Source organism: Spodoptera frugiperda, chromosome 8, assembly GCF_023101765.2.
Source record: "Spodoptera frugiperda isolate SF20-4 chromosome 8, AGI-APGP_CSIRO_Sfru_2.0, whole genome shotgun sequence".
NCBI classification, from domain to species: domain Eukaryota; kingdom Metazoa; phylum Arthropoda; class Insecta; order Lepidoptera; family Noctuidae; genus Spodoptera; species Spodoptera frugiperda.
The window spans coordinates 4,708,381-4,723,293 of NC_064219.1; the positions used below are offsets into that span (position 1 = coordinate 4,708,381).

Genomic DNA, 14,913 nt, shown 5'->3' on the forward strand with positions numbered 1-14,913 from the left:
ACATAATTGGTACAGATTGTTTATTGGGATCATAGACAATAATTTGTACAATGTTAGATCCGGGTGGATATTTATTTACTACATTATTGTATAAAATTAAATAAAATCATTATTACACATGTCTAAAAATTACTAAATAAACCATTCTTGGTTTGTGTATTCAAAATATTAAAATTAATTAAAGGCCAAATACATCCGAGTAATCTCAAGCCATATAAACAAAAAAACAAACTGTCATCTGTTGCCATAGCAACAAGAATTGTTTACTCGATAATTTGAGGTTATAAAGTGCACAATATTCTTACAAGATTACAAAGAAATAATTAATCGATTAATATAGATAAACATGGAAGAATTAGACACTCCCCAAGTAATTACACATATTGAACACAATATTAACCATTCCATATTCGATTGTAAATGGATTCCTTGTTCAGCAAAGTTTGTTGTTATCGGTTCTTTGCCGAGAGGAACTGGTACATTAGAAGTGTATGAAATAACGTCGGGTGAAATCAAGAAGATAAAGGAGATTGAGAGGCCAAACTCTTTTAAATGTGGAACGTTTGGCGCAAGCAGCGATGTAGAAAGAAGATTAGCAACTGGTGACTTCAAAGGCACTTTAGAAATATGGTAAGTTATTAAAAACCTTATAAAACTGTACTTAAAAAGATTGCAGGCCTTTGCCACCTGGCAAACGGTTATGCAGAAGTGGAGAAAGAATGCTATAATAGCTTAAAATAGTTTTTGTCATGCCCAAATAAAATGGCTATAAATAAATGAAAAAAGACTGTACTTCCTGTACCTCATTCTAATTATATTCCTTTTACAGGGATTTGGAGAAAAGTTGCCAAATGTATATTACAAAGGAGCATACAGACATTATAAATTCTATCGACGGGATGGGTGGGAATGTCAACAACTGCGGTGCTCCAGAAATCGTCACTGGCAGTCGTGATGGTAACTATTATCTCATCACTTCACAATTCCATATTAACTGCATATAATTACTTACATCCTTGCTTGAAACCCATCTTCACATTTTTCATAAGACTACCTATACTAATTTTATAATTTGCTGTGCCTGACAGGGTCCATAATTGTGACTTAAGACTGTATTTCCACTACCATTAAATACTTGCAGTGCCGGCTAGAGGGGGCGACAAGTTCTGGGGGCGCCGATACCGCTGCCGATGGGATCCGCAAAAAACTAACACTTGATATTGCTTCCCTCAAGTGGGCGCCACAATAATTTCTCCCAGGGTATCAGTGGCCCTTACGCCGGCACTAAATACTTGATTACACTATTTAAAATTTTCTGACTAGTCAAGAAGATCATAGTACTCAATCCTCAAATAATATTGTCACTCTGTTAAGATCAGTTTTATTTCAGGTACAGTAAAAGTATGGGACCCCCGCCAAAGAGGGAAGCCAGTAGCAAATATGCAACCAGTTAAAGGAGAATCTAAGCGTGACTGCTGGGCAGTCTCCTTTGGTAACTCTTTTAATGATGCAGAGAGGATTGTTGTTGCTGGTTACGACAATGGAGACCTTAAGATGTTTGATTTAAGGACTATGTCTCTTCGCTGGGAATGTAATTTGAAGAATGGGGTATGTAATCCTTTGTAAAATATGACAAATTTTTCAGCTTACTGCTTACAGTACAGTATGCATAACGGAGTTTCTGATTTAAATTATTTTTTTATTATTTACTCTCCTACTCTTTACAGGTATGTTCCACTGAATTTGATCGCAAAGATATTCCAATGAATAAACTGGTTGCAACTACTTTGGAAGGAAAGTTCCATGTGTTTGATGTTAGAACACAAAATCCTACTAAAGGTTTTGCTCAAGTAAGTCATTGCTAATCTGATTATGTGACCAATATCTATGTGATGTGAAATAATAATGTTAATTTATTTTAAGGTATTAAATAATGACGCAAAAAGTGGTACGATATGGGTGGCGCGCCATGTTCCCCAGAATCGAGATCTATTTATCTCATGTGCTGGCAATGGTCAGGTGTCTTTGTGGAAATAGTAAGTAAACATTTCATTAGCTTATGGCAATATAACTAGGTACCTAAAACTCCTATTACATAAAATAGAACAGGGGAGCGGAAGGCAGGGGAGTTTCTTCTTCATCCTCGCAATTTGGGTTGAGTTGTCTCAGGACTGAAAGTCTGTGGGATAATAAAGACAGATATGGATTGTTAAGTCAAGTTTCAGTATTGCATTTCTAACTTTATGTCAAAAGAATAAGGCTGAAAATCTGTTAAAAAAAAATCACAACCCAGTTTTGTCGTCATCAATGCCAGAACATGGTGTAGGCATGGTGACAAACTTCACAATACAACATTTTTACGAATTACTGGAGTCGAGTACTTAATGCAAGCTTGGATTAGGTTGATATTATACTCAAAATTTTAATTTTCTCTCTTCATTACAGTGAGTATCCTGAACACAGATACCATGTAGACAACCAAGGAGTCTCCAGCGGTGTGCCAGGGAAGTTGAAACGTTTGCAGCGCATGGTCGTCAGCTCCCAACCTATAAACGCATGGGAGTGGAACCGTGACCACCTTGGTTTAGCTGTCGCTACTGCCTACGACCAGTGTGTTAGAGTTCTAGTAACTACCAAACTTAATTTGCAATAGTTTAATGGAATATTAATTCTTTTAAGTTGTAAAGGTAAATGACTTATCAATTTAAGTTGTGAAAGGCCATAAAGATAGCTGCTACTGTACTTATTTACTTACTTATATACTTTATTCTTGGATTTTAGTGCCTTGTTTCATCAGAAATATAATTTAAGTTTTTATTTTTGTTATTAAGTTTTTTTTTTTATTTATATCAGGCCAGGCCTATACTGAAAAAGATTGCTGTATATTACTAAGTACTTGTATATTAGAAATATACATTCCTCAACAAGCATTTTACATTTGCACAAGTCTTTAATTTTTTATGTTGTATGTATGTGCGTGTGTATTTGTTCCACAACCGTTATTATGAGTATAACTGCAATTACTAGTTCAAGTAGTAACCAAATGATTAATTGCTGGAGTCAATTAATAAAAGATAATTGGTTTATCAATGTAAATTATTTCACTCGTTTGACAACTTTATAATAGCTTAATGGGGTCAATTGTTTTGATTGTAAGAATTTTCCACAGTGAATTTCCTGTAACTAGTAACTCGGGTTAGTTATACGAAGTCGCAGACAAAATCCCGCAGTTGTCTGTAGACCAGGATGTATAACCAGTGTGTGTTACCAGTGATGACGTACGGTATCGAGACATGGTCCCTAACTGCTGGACTTTTAGAAAGAGCGATTTATTGTCAGAGTCGCCCAGCGTGCGATGGAGTATCTTAGCGCGACAAAATCCGAATTATGGAAATTCGCCAAAGATTAAGAGTTTCAGACATAGCTCTCAGTTCTTATGACCACTAATGTTTTCCAAGTTAATTGATCGTGCGCGTCAAACTAAAGTCGTGTCGAGTTCATTATACCGTTAAATTAAGCTTAAAGTGTAGGTTTTTGGAGTAATTGACAATTTTACTGTGTATTTTGATTACCAAAATGCCTTCTATACTCAGATTATATTGATAGAAAGTGTGTGGCCAGTCAATTACTTGTCAAACCTAAACTTGCTTCTTTAAACAATTAGTAATTACTCGTTAAATTAAAATTTGCGTTTTCGCGTCCCACGACTTTAATATGCCGCGACGATTAGTCGACATAAAAGCGTGACTGACTACATTCTTCACATAACATCATCACCCTAACGAAAATAATGCTAATTAATTGAAATTCTTAATCAAAAACGCAACATTATAGTATAACACAGACATTACCATCGCTACAAACTTCATGTATGGTCCAGTATTCCGTAGCTTCCTTAATTATGCAACCACACTAATAAAATTAATTCAAAATCATCCCTCATTACATGGCTGATAACATTACTACGCTGATTTAAACGACTACATTATATCGACTCTTTAAATAAGCATTCTTTACCAAAATCTTACATTAATATACTAAACAATGACGTGCAATCCACTTGCATTTTGTATGTAGTACACATGTTAGTTGGAACAACACATTATGTATTGCGTCCTGTCTTGTTATTTTATCACTTGAAGGCAATATGTTATGTGTAACCCCTAACTAGTGAATTGTACAAAAACTAAATTTTCATACTCCGTAAGCTAATGTTCGCTACTTCTATAAAACTTACATTATTTTTACACTCTCATGTATGATGGACTTATTGTAATGATTTGCTTCTTATAAAGCTTATTCTGTTCATATCTTGAGATCGCATTCGAGCAAGCGATTGCATCTTTTGCATTGAGACCTTTACTAGATGGTAATAACAATAGATTGTATTATGGATTGTAACAACGTCCAATACACAATTTCTAGGAACTGATGTTTAGAGGTAAAACAGGTGGCGCACCAAATTGACTGTATTTTGTCGAAACTACTCAAAATACTCAAACGTTACTCAACTGTAGGAGTCTCTCTCCTCAGCTCATAACTCTCAATTACTTAATGAAACTTGAAATTGAGTCTCATTCAAGTATTTTGATCGCAGAATGTTTACTGACAAGACTATAAAGTGCGCCACTTGCCTAAGGCCTCAGTCTTCGCAAAGTTGTGTAGTCAACTGCGAAATTAACCAATATAATTATCCGATCGCCAAATACTAGTTAACCATAGTGTTCAGCAATCTTTGCACTTTCGTCGACACATATCTGTCTATGACTACACCAATATTCACAGCATGTAACATCAATCAACATCGCGGACATTGACCTCTAAATATTGAGACATAACAGCCATACAAACATAGAATATTTCACTCAAATACAAATCCTCTCTAAATATAACAATCCAATGTTTCCTTACAATACTTGATGATTATTGAAATGAAAATATAACTGCTTACGTTCTATTTATTTGTATATGTATCTTTAAATATATCCCAATATGTTGAATGTCAAGAAATGAGACCATATTGAAAGTATAATGTACCTTATTAAACATATACCAACTTATTGTTTGAAGCTAAACATTAGTAGTGTCTATGTGCTACTGCTAGAAGCTGGCTCGTACTTAACTATCAACTGTCTCACACGCTACGGAAAACCAACATAACTTACTTAACTATAATTATAGAAATAAACGTACATAGAATATTTACATTGGATTACCTTACGACAATAGGGCTGGTACTACACTACCGACGTGATCCGATAAATAATAGCAAACTGTCACAAACCATGCCGTCTGAACGTGTCTGGTAATGTAGTACCGAATAAAAAGCATAGGTGGATCCATAAAATATTGAGAAGCCTGTGCAATCAAAATTATTATAATCTAGATAAGTTTCGAACGAAACCTCTATTCATTAAATAATTCAGTTCATTCATAATTACAACAATCATTAATTCTAGCAATAAAATCAGCACGCAATGTACAAAGCTTTAAATATTTTTGTTATTTCCTGAATTTTCTCATCGCCTTAACGTATCTTACATGTTGTGTTCAACAAATAAATATTAATAGGTTATATCGCAAATGAACGATGAACATCAAGTTAACATAGACACCGAAACATGAAAGTAACATATTTGCGTACATTTAAATACATTGTAATTCAATTCATAGATAATATTCGATGCTAAAGACATTTAATTGGGGGTTAATATAAATAAATAGGTATTTGATGGTCAGGAAATGTTATAAATAAATGTATTGTCTAGGGGTGTAGTCGATGACATTGCGTAGGGTTGTAGGTGAAGCCACAGTATAGGGAATATGTTCGCACTGTGCTATGTAAGCCAGGGTTTAGTCATGCAGGTCCCTCACGTCGCGAGGGTCGCCATGAGCTCGGGCTGGCCGTCACGTTCATGTAACACGTCTCTTCATGCATTTTGTACGCACACGTCAATTTGCCGTTGGCGACCTGCAACAGATAATATGAATTTGGTATTACTTTCAAAAATAAATTAGGTAGCAAATTCGTAAAGAGATTTTGTGGGCTTTTGTAATTAAGATTTATAGAACATTTTCATACTATTATTTTATCTAAAACCTGTTCGTGAGGATATTAATAATGCATGTGTGTGTGTGTGTGTGGTAGGAAAATGTTTTTAATTAATGTGTATAATGCGTTTCCGTTTGTATGCGTTCAACCTTTATACATATTTAATTAAGTTCATTTACAATTTGTTTTGTTCATCTATAGTTACGTGTTTGAAGCTGTTAATGTAGTAATTACTTCTAGGTTGAGTTATCACTCAATAAACATAAACAAATTACTACTAGTCTAACAAAGAAATTACTAACTATATAGGATTTTATCATTAGATCATAGCAGTTGCTTATTTTCCCAAGGTTTCATAATTCGCTATCACTATGAGTATCAAAAACGTAAATATCTATTGGTATTCATTTTTTCTATAAATCCCCACTTCATATAAGCCACAAAACATGACACTGAATATAGACCTCCCTTTCAAATATTTGCCATTCATTTCAAAATGAAGTATGTGTCATTCCGTTAAATATTTTCATACCATCTTTAGTGTCATTGACAACACTTAGCATCTGTCTATTTACAAAATAAGCTCTACAGTGTCAGATATACTATTTACCTGTGCGGTTGTATCGAGATTCAGTCGAGGTTGTCCTGGAAGATGAGGCGCACGTAGCCGGGCGAGCCCTGCAGCGGCGCCGCGCAGAACGGGCAGATCGCGTGGAAACCGTTTGTACCGTGGGGAATGTCCACGCTAGCCCAATATCTGTGAATAAAGTACAAAAATGTTATAGTTATCAAATGACCTCTGGAAAAACAAAATGCGATAACAAAGAAAGCCGATATCTTTCAACAGGTAAAGTTTATGTAATGTATGCACTATATAGTATTGCAAAAGATAAAGAAAAAGAATGAAGAAAGTATCACGTACAAAGTATGACATGATATAATGACAAAGTAAAAAAGTACGATAAGCTGATCTACGCACTATTAAATGAAATGAAAATTAATCACGTACAACCTAGCTATCTCAGCTGACTGTACAACTGGCAGCTAGCTTATCAAGCTACACGAAGCTGGTTTTCATAAATTTTCAACATTTATTGTAATAAGTCGAAAATCTTTTGTATTTGCTGAATATGTTGACTGACAATATATTATGTTTATTGTAATCCAATTTATAGCCAGTGTTCAAAAGTTCATTTTAAAAGTTTCATTTTGGTTTGAATGTATGTTATTTGTAGGTATACTAACTTGACGGTCCTCTCGGAGGCCATGTGTCCGCAGGGGTTGAATGCGTAGGTGGGCGGGCCGGCGTCCACGTAGAATGCGGGTTCGATGCCCATACAGACGCGTACTACAGAGCCAGCTGTCAGACACATGGGGCAACGTCGAGATCCCGACTCACTGCCTTCTGCACCCCACGAATGTTCGCCTGTACGATAAAAAAAAAACATTATAAATTAATAAGATCAAATTAGCCTTTATGTAATATGTAGATGTAGATGCTCCCCATATCACACTAATATTAATTTGAAAGTTTTTTTCTTTGGATGTCTGTCCGTCAATCACACTGAAACTACTGAACGGGTTTTGATGAAATTTGGTATAGAGATAGGGTATGAGCTGATTTGGGTGATAGGTACTTTCCTTTCAAGGTCAACTCCTTTATCAATAGTATAGAAAATTTGATAATAAGAATAATTCGAGTAAAAAAACATTTTAAAGTAAATCTAATCTATTCTATAGCTGAATGATAAGTACACAGTCCCATTATTTGTTTAACACCACATTACAATATAACATTGCATACTGCAAAATAATAATGCACACAATTCTATAGTGATTGTTATCCAAAACAATTAGTTTATGTAAATGCTGTATACATTATATACAGACGTTACATCACATTACACGTGGCCACGTGGCAATAGAAAATGAAAGTAATTACTTTGTACATAAAGTTTCAAGTGCTTTGTGCTAAATAAAGTGATAATTCACTACTTCAAATGTTGCTTATCAAATTAGAATATTGTGTTAATACGTTTATATGTTAGATAATGTTTATTATTGTTTTGATGACGATGCGGTATTTCCTTTTCTCTTCCTACGTATCTGCGGTATCTCGGTGTTACAATTTTAATAGACAATATTTTGTAAAGGTAAAAAGTATAAAGTATGTTAATATAAAACGAAACGCATATTACTATCAATACTCAAAAAAATATATCGGAACCGATCTTCAAATCACCAAAGGCTATTTTTTTTTTTTTTAGGGAGGAAAATCATTCAATGACTTCTCCCGCCTTAGGTAAGACGAGAGGGTAAGAGTTAACTGACTCACAGTTTCGCGATTTTTATATGTATGTATTAATATGTGAATAAACGATTTAAAAAAAAAAAAGTTATCACCAAAGGCTGGTAACGCAATTTCTGATGTTGTAGGTCTCCATGGGTGGCGTGAATTGATCTCAATCGGATGATTCATCCATCAGTACCCTTAGCCCTTAGTACGAGTTTGCTTTACGTTTAACGAAATCGAAACGAGAGCGCGTTCGGTGCTCTAATTGGTTGGCTTGAATGAACCAACCAAACTAAACAACAAATATAAGAGAAAAAAAACTCGTGCCTGCCGCTTTAACTCCCAATTACCTTGTTCATTATATCACAACAAAAAGGATCTGACTAACGTCAGTAACACGTCATTTGTTTAATTTTATTTTTATTTGGATTACCAACCGCGACGCTCACCGTGGTTTGGTCATGTCCAAAAATTAGCTTGGAAAACCATAACTTTATGGTATTTCTTTGAAATATAGCTATTTTAGTGTTGCACGATAATCCGTTGGGTAATACAAATTACAAATGGGTTTTCCTAATGTCGTTAAATACCCAGTTGTTCAACTAATTACGAGTAGCTCCTTAAACACATGGTCATAACAAAATATCTTCACACTTAGCCTACATTATAATGGTGTAGGCAGAATAGAACGCCAAATTTAAACTGAACAGTTGGCGCAGTAGCTGCGTAACTGCCTGCTACAAATTGTTAGGCGGTATCATGGTGTAGAACCAAGTTAAAAAAACACGATTCTAGTGTACCTCTTTCGCTTAATCTACATTCATCACTCTCTTCACGCATGTTCACGTAAAATAATGTCAGTAAAACTAGGTTATCAGTGTCAACTTATTGACAAAAAACATTACATTTTCCCTAATAATATGCGAGTCACAAAAACAATATGTTTTTACCTTATCTTTTTATCTTGTTTTATTTAAATTTGCTATTAATTTATTTGTTTTATTCACACACAATACAATAACACCGCGTAGTACCTACATTTAAATTGAAACCTAATGTAAATAATATTATGTACATTACATACACTACTTCTGAGAAACTGCATTTGATATCTATATTTGAATTAATTTAGTTGAAATTAATTACACATAATTTTTTCCTGGACTTTCCGCAACAAGTCTTACTTTGGGTTTTAACCGTATTTGACTGCATGTTATTCACTCCAGTCTCCTCACTTTACATACATATTGTTAAGGCTTTGATTGCTTACAGAAAACTGTAGAGCCAGGTCAACCAGGCCTATAATGTTTAACGAGTTACTTAGCCGGACAGGCAGAACCATTGCCCGATTATTGACCTTAATTACTGGATCCAACGACTTAACGTGTTCCCAAAGCAAAGAAATACTAAACATGATTATTATCAACAACCCGTGAAAGTCAACCGCTGGACTATATGGATCCGGAGCTGCGGACAACTTAAGGTATTACTGTGATATCGTCCCAAAGCAAGAGTCTCACCCAAAGCGGGGAGATGGTTTTCCGACCTCAAAAAAAAGAAGACTATGTATGTACGTATATGGTCACAACTGTGCAAAAGAGGGATTTCGCTATAATTTCCACGTATGGCAAGCGGATAAACCAACGCGCTGTTTTGAAGTCCATATAAAGATTGTATTATAGTTCTCCGCAATTTCTTCCTCGTTTATCATTACAAAACGATATCGTATGGAACTTTGTCTCATTCTTTATAACGACGTAGAAGACTTAATAGGGACAAGTAATAATACATCTAATGTACTACGCCTACAGTAATTATCTATTGTCTGAACAATCTCTATTGTGTCCAGTTTTGATATCGATTCATGTCGATATCATTAAACGGGGATTATAGATAAGCAAGAATGGAAACAAAACAAATTTTAAATGGGGTTTTTGACATCGATATTTTGCTCGGGACTTTGACCCAACAACTTTCCTTCCCTGTAAGTCTAAATACAGAAGTGACCAACTGAGCAAAAAAGAGAAATATAATTTAACAGTCCGTGAAAATCTACACGTGGACTAAAGGCCTCATCTACAAGAGACGTTTGCCATAATCGCAACACTTGTCAGGCGAGTTCAAGATGTAATTTTAAAGGAAGAAGGTTTATCAAAAAGCTTTGCTGCCTGATCTCAGACATACTGTATATTCCCTCTGTCGCCTCTTACGTCACCCAGTGGAAGAGTAACAAATGTGTGGTGGAAACAAATGTTTTCGACTCTATCTTCACTACGCACCTTTACTTTCTATTTCTTTTTTTAAAAGACCCACACTAGGATTTTCTCCCATGTCGTAAGTACGTTTACAAACGTACAAGTTCCCATATACATGACACCCAGACCCGAACCAACAATTTATGAATCACACAGAGTTGTTCTGCGAGTCCGCTATACATTGCTCGAGAGTCTATTGCCAAGTCACCACGCCAACCAAGCAGTATAACAGCAGTTAATAGCTTGTTCTTAGCTTACCTTGTACATGTCCACAGTTGAGGTACACGTAGGGCTGGTTGAGGTCCTGGTGTGCAGAGGACAGCTTGCGCGGTATGACGAGCGTGTTCAGTCCCACGGGACACTGCGGTCGGCCCGCGTTCAGCTCGTCCACTAATGCTTCGAGATCGCGTTTTGTCTGAGAAAGGTACAAAAGTAATATTAATTAAAGACTTATATTGAATATTTCTATTGTAAATTTGATGGTCTTTTGGTACAATTTTGTGATGTTGTCTGCTCTTTTTTTAAACTGACATGGTCACTAGTAATATCCCGTAAAACATGGTAAATATCCCGTTTTAAGGTCTAATGACATTTGTTATCTACTCGTTACGAAATGTAGATTCCTATAGAGAAGATCATCGAGCAATCTATGACACAATAAAAACACAAACTTCCGACCGATTTGACGTAATTTATTAATAACAACAGGAATCTACACTGTTTCTAAATGTCACTAGCGGACGTCATAAATAAATGTATTTGTAGAAAATAGCAAATTATGACGTAAATAATATATTTATAAGGAAAACGAGAACCTGCCACAGGTTTTCCTAAAAATAAAACAATTTTACTTGGTATAGGTATTTGGCAAAATTTAAAATATTTATTTAATTTATTGCCTCGTTTGTCTTTTTTCCTATGGCGAGTTCAGGAAAAATACTAGCGTATTTTATGTATTTTTCGAAAATTCTCTTTATAAGTGAACCTGTCACCCCTGCTTTTTTTATGTTAAATGGGCCGACGTTTGGCCGCTATCTCGCCTGATGGTAAGTGATGATGCGGCCTACGATTGAGCACGTCTGTCCATAAGCAACCTATTCACTCGGCCTTTGAAGACACCCAGGTTATACCCATCAGGAAAGCTTAGCAGTTGTACCGGCGATCAGTCGAGCAAGGAGACAGCGGAGACAGTCCTTAGGTCCTTAAATCCTCAACTCCTCAATTACCAGAAAACTATAAGTGGCTTATAAGTAATTCACCCTCTGATTCAGAATTAAACTTTCATGTCCATTATCAAAATAAACAGTCAATGAATTGACACAAATTGTATCATTGAATCATCGCGTTTCGTCATCAGATACCATGTACGTACGACTGAATAATTTGGGAATTCTCAAGATATTATTCTTAGTCATTAGGTATATCCAACGCGTATTTTATCATCGACAACATATTATTGACTATAGCGATCATATCAAACTATCATTGAGTCAAAGTATATCATTGATTAGAGATAATGACACATAGTAATATAGTACTAGGTAAAAGCATTGTCTACGTCACGAAATATGGAATCATTACTAATAATCCTGCGAATTGAGTATCTGTTAAGTTTTTAATCATTGATAAGAAATTATCAGATGGTAGGTAGTACATGGTTTCCAAAATTACATCACACAAAATAACTTATTAATACAAGAAAAGTGTTTGTGCAAAAATAATATAAATGTGTTAATTTAAAACAACTAAACTAAAATGCTGAATTATTTATAAAAATATCGGAAACACCTGTTGTTATGTAATTAATTAAAATATTACGCATAGAAGTAGCAGAAATTATCATATTATACAACGACGAATTGATATACTTGCATAAAAAACTAAAAATAGTTGCAAAACAAAACAAAATTATATAATCTTATATTTTAAGCCATTTTATCGCAGTTAAGTGTATTTAATATATTGTCGAATAAGTTGGATTAATTTACAAGCAACTAGCTTCTGTCAGCGACTTCGCTCGCGTTCTCGTGCGATAAAAAGTACCCGAGTCAGATCATCGCGTCTGTGTACCAAATTTCATTAAAATCCGTTCAGTAATTTCATCGTGATTAACAGACAAACACTCAAACAAGCAAACTTTCACATTTATAATATTGTTAATGAATGGTTATAATATAGTTAAATAATTATTGTTGTTTCGAGATTTCTGTTATTTTCTTACGATTTATATTAATTATGTGTTTTTGTTAGGAGTTTTCGAGTCATTATGCCCCCAGAGGATGGCCTGGTAATCTGTATCACAGGTATTACCTATCGCAGACACCAGTCTCTATTAAGTGTTTAATAAGTATGTGACTCTATACAATTGATTATAGGAAAATAAATAAATTATAATATTCTTCAGTCAAAAACTTACCGGTGAGTTTTTAAGTCCTTCAGCGCTCCTCCATAGTAATGTAGCGCCACATAAGTCTATCATCGTCCCGTCTCTAAGGACATTTGTCTCGGCTTGACAGGGCAGGCCCTTTAAAAAACAAACTTAAGTTTATGGTCACGTCCACAGAATAAATATCGGCAAGTAAAAACGTTACAGAAATAAGATAATATATCCCAAGTGTGTTTCTCACGCGTGTTTTAAATTCCAAACGGATTCTTGGAATTTTTTATAGGTGTCTGGTTGAAAATTGAAAGGTTTCTAATTTAATTGAGTTTGAGGTGCATTCCTTTGAGTATCCCTATGGGCACGCGATTAAACATCTGCTCTATACTTTTTGTGAAGTTGGGTCAGAAATTAGATTGGGTTATAACGATTACCAGGTAAGGTACGCATCTTTATTAGATGATATGCATATAATATTTGATTTTTCAGAAGTTTAGCATACTAAATAGTGTATCATACTTTATCACCGGTAGACTCAAAAACTGTACACATCAGCAAAAATAAATTGACCCTTATTGTAACAACAGGTGTGCTGTTTATGACTCAGGTGACTGATTTTGAACACCTGTTTTAGACTGTGGATTGAAAACCTAGCGGTCCCAGCATACTAAACGATGACGTCATTAGTAACAGAGGCGTCAGGGAACTAACCACATGTCCAAAAAGAATGACCCTATTGCACTGATATGAAAAAAGAAACCAGATGTTAATATTTTGAACACCGGATATTTTTTATGATCTTTTTTTTTAATATCTGGTCATTCTGTTACCTTCTGTTGTGCAGAGCGGCTCTCCCTGAGCGAGAACACGGCGCCCCCGACGGAAGTCTCGCGCCACGGCCCACAGGTGGCGCTACCACCACAGAAGTCACCACGTGGATGCATGATCAACACACCATTCGTCGTAAGTCCATCTATTTCGTGATTCTCTGTCCATTTTGTCGCTTTTTCCTGGAAATTTTAATGATTCATTGATATTTCGTTTAAGGATAGTACAATTACTATCTAAATATATGTGGAATGACTAATAAGTAGTCCACATTCGTCATTTCCTGAAGTTGTTACCATGTCGCCAATATATGGGTCCCTTTAGTCGCGACGCGGGCATTGATAATATATAACCGCTTTATTACCTATTTTAGCATCTGATATTTAACCACACTCTCGACGCTCTCTATCCTGTTCGGAAAGAGCAGTGTTGAAAAATCAATCCAATCATAAGTGTAGCTTAACCCGTTGTATGTCAGAACGCAGATCTACGCAAGACACAGTGTGTTTTCTATTGTGTCTCATATACCGACAGACAAGAGGTGAAGTAAGTTACCCAAACTAAAAGCCCTTAATATTAATTGAAAAGCTAATAAAATTAAAAGAGCCTCTTAAAAGAGCAAACTGATAAGGCTCATCAATGAAAAAGTGGCGTGAGATGGGCAGTTATTGATTAAAGAGCCTATCGGCTTTAAGATATCAGATCTACGCACTTCCACCGTACAATATTAATGATCACAGATCAATATTAAGGCGTGGGTATTACGCAGCTGCCGTTTTCCTAGTTTCCTATAAATAGTACAACCCCACCTAACAGTAAATTAATACAAACTATTGTTTACCTCATACGAATTTCAAATGGGTTTAAGAAAAATACCGTCACTCACTACCCACGTAGATTTGTGTAGAAATACCAAAAATTTGAATGATTTTCGTCTTAAAATTCCATTCGCAACTGACAGGGAATGCGAATAAAGTGCAAAATTGCTTCAAAAACTCGTGAATGGCTAACATTAAAAGATCGCTGAATCTAAGTGGGGGCTCATCTCGAGTAAATGGCGACTAAATTATGGACATTAGTCGTTCATTTACGTGGAGCTAGTACG

The 14,913-nt window shown here is 35.3% G+C and overlaps 2 protein-coding genes across 3 annotated transcripts in view; one reads left to right on the forward strand and one right to left on the reverse strand.

The window, feature by feature from the left end:
• Positions 1-115: 115 nt before the first annotated feature.
• On the forward strand, positions 116-2,826 carry LOC118275292 (dynein axonemal assembly factor 10). Its single transcript, XM_035593203.2, has 6 exons — positions 116-630; positions 830-957; positions 1,391-1,608; positions 1,728-1,850; positions 1,924-2,036; positions 2,446-2,826. Exons 1-6 carry the CDS (start codon positions 347-349, stop codon positions 2,651-2,653), a joined length of 1,074 nt encoding a protein of 357 aa, XP_035449096.1. The 5' UTR covers positions 116-346; the 3' UTR covers positions 2,654-2,826.
• Positions 2,827-3,319: 493 nt separating this feature from the next.
• The window catches only part of LOC118275291 (protein pellino), a 48,311-nt gene continuing 36,717 nt past the window's right edge, over positions 3,320-14,913 (reverse strand). For both annotated transcript variants that reach the window (XM_035593201.2, XM_035593202.2), the window contains exons 5-10: positions 13,811-13,990; positions 13,017-13,124; positions 10,859-11,015; positions 7,298-7,478; positions 6,663-6,809; positions 3,320-5,971 (exon numbers count right to left, since the gene is read on the reverse strand). In XM_035593201.2, coding sequence (XP_035449094.2) covers positions 6,683-6,809; positions 7,298-7,478; positions 10,859-11,015; positions 13,017-13,124; positions 13,811-13,990 — 753 coding nt within the window. In that variant the 3' untranslated portion in view covers positions 3,320-5,971; positions 6,663-6,682. The remainder of the gene's footprint in view (positions 5,972-6,662; positions 6,810-7,297; positions 7,479-10,858; positions 11,016-13,016; positions 13,125-13,810; positions 13,991-14,913) is intronic.

Bases quoted from the DNA above. Each gene is read 5' to 3' on its own strand.
- LOC118275292 (XM_035593203.2), top strand. From the start codon at position 347: ATGGAAGAATTAGACACTCCCCAAGTAATTACACATATTGAACACAAT. The intron at 631-829 runs GTAAGTTATTAA...TTCCTTTTACAG, and splicing joins AAAGGCACTTTAGAAATATG to GGATTTGGAGAAAAGTTGCC. The intron at 2,037-2,445 runs GTAAGTAAACAT...TCTTCATTACAG, and splicing joins CAGGTGTCTTTGTGGAAATA to TGAGTATCCTGAACACAGAT.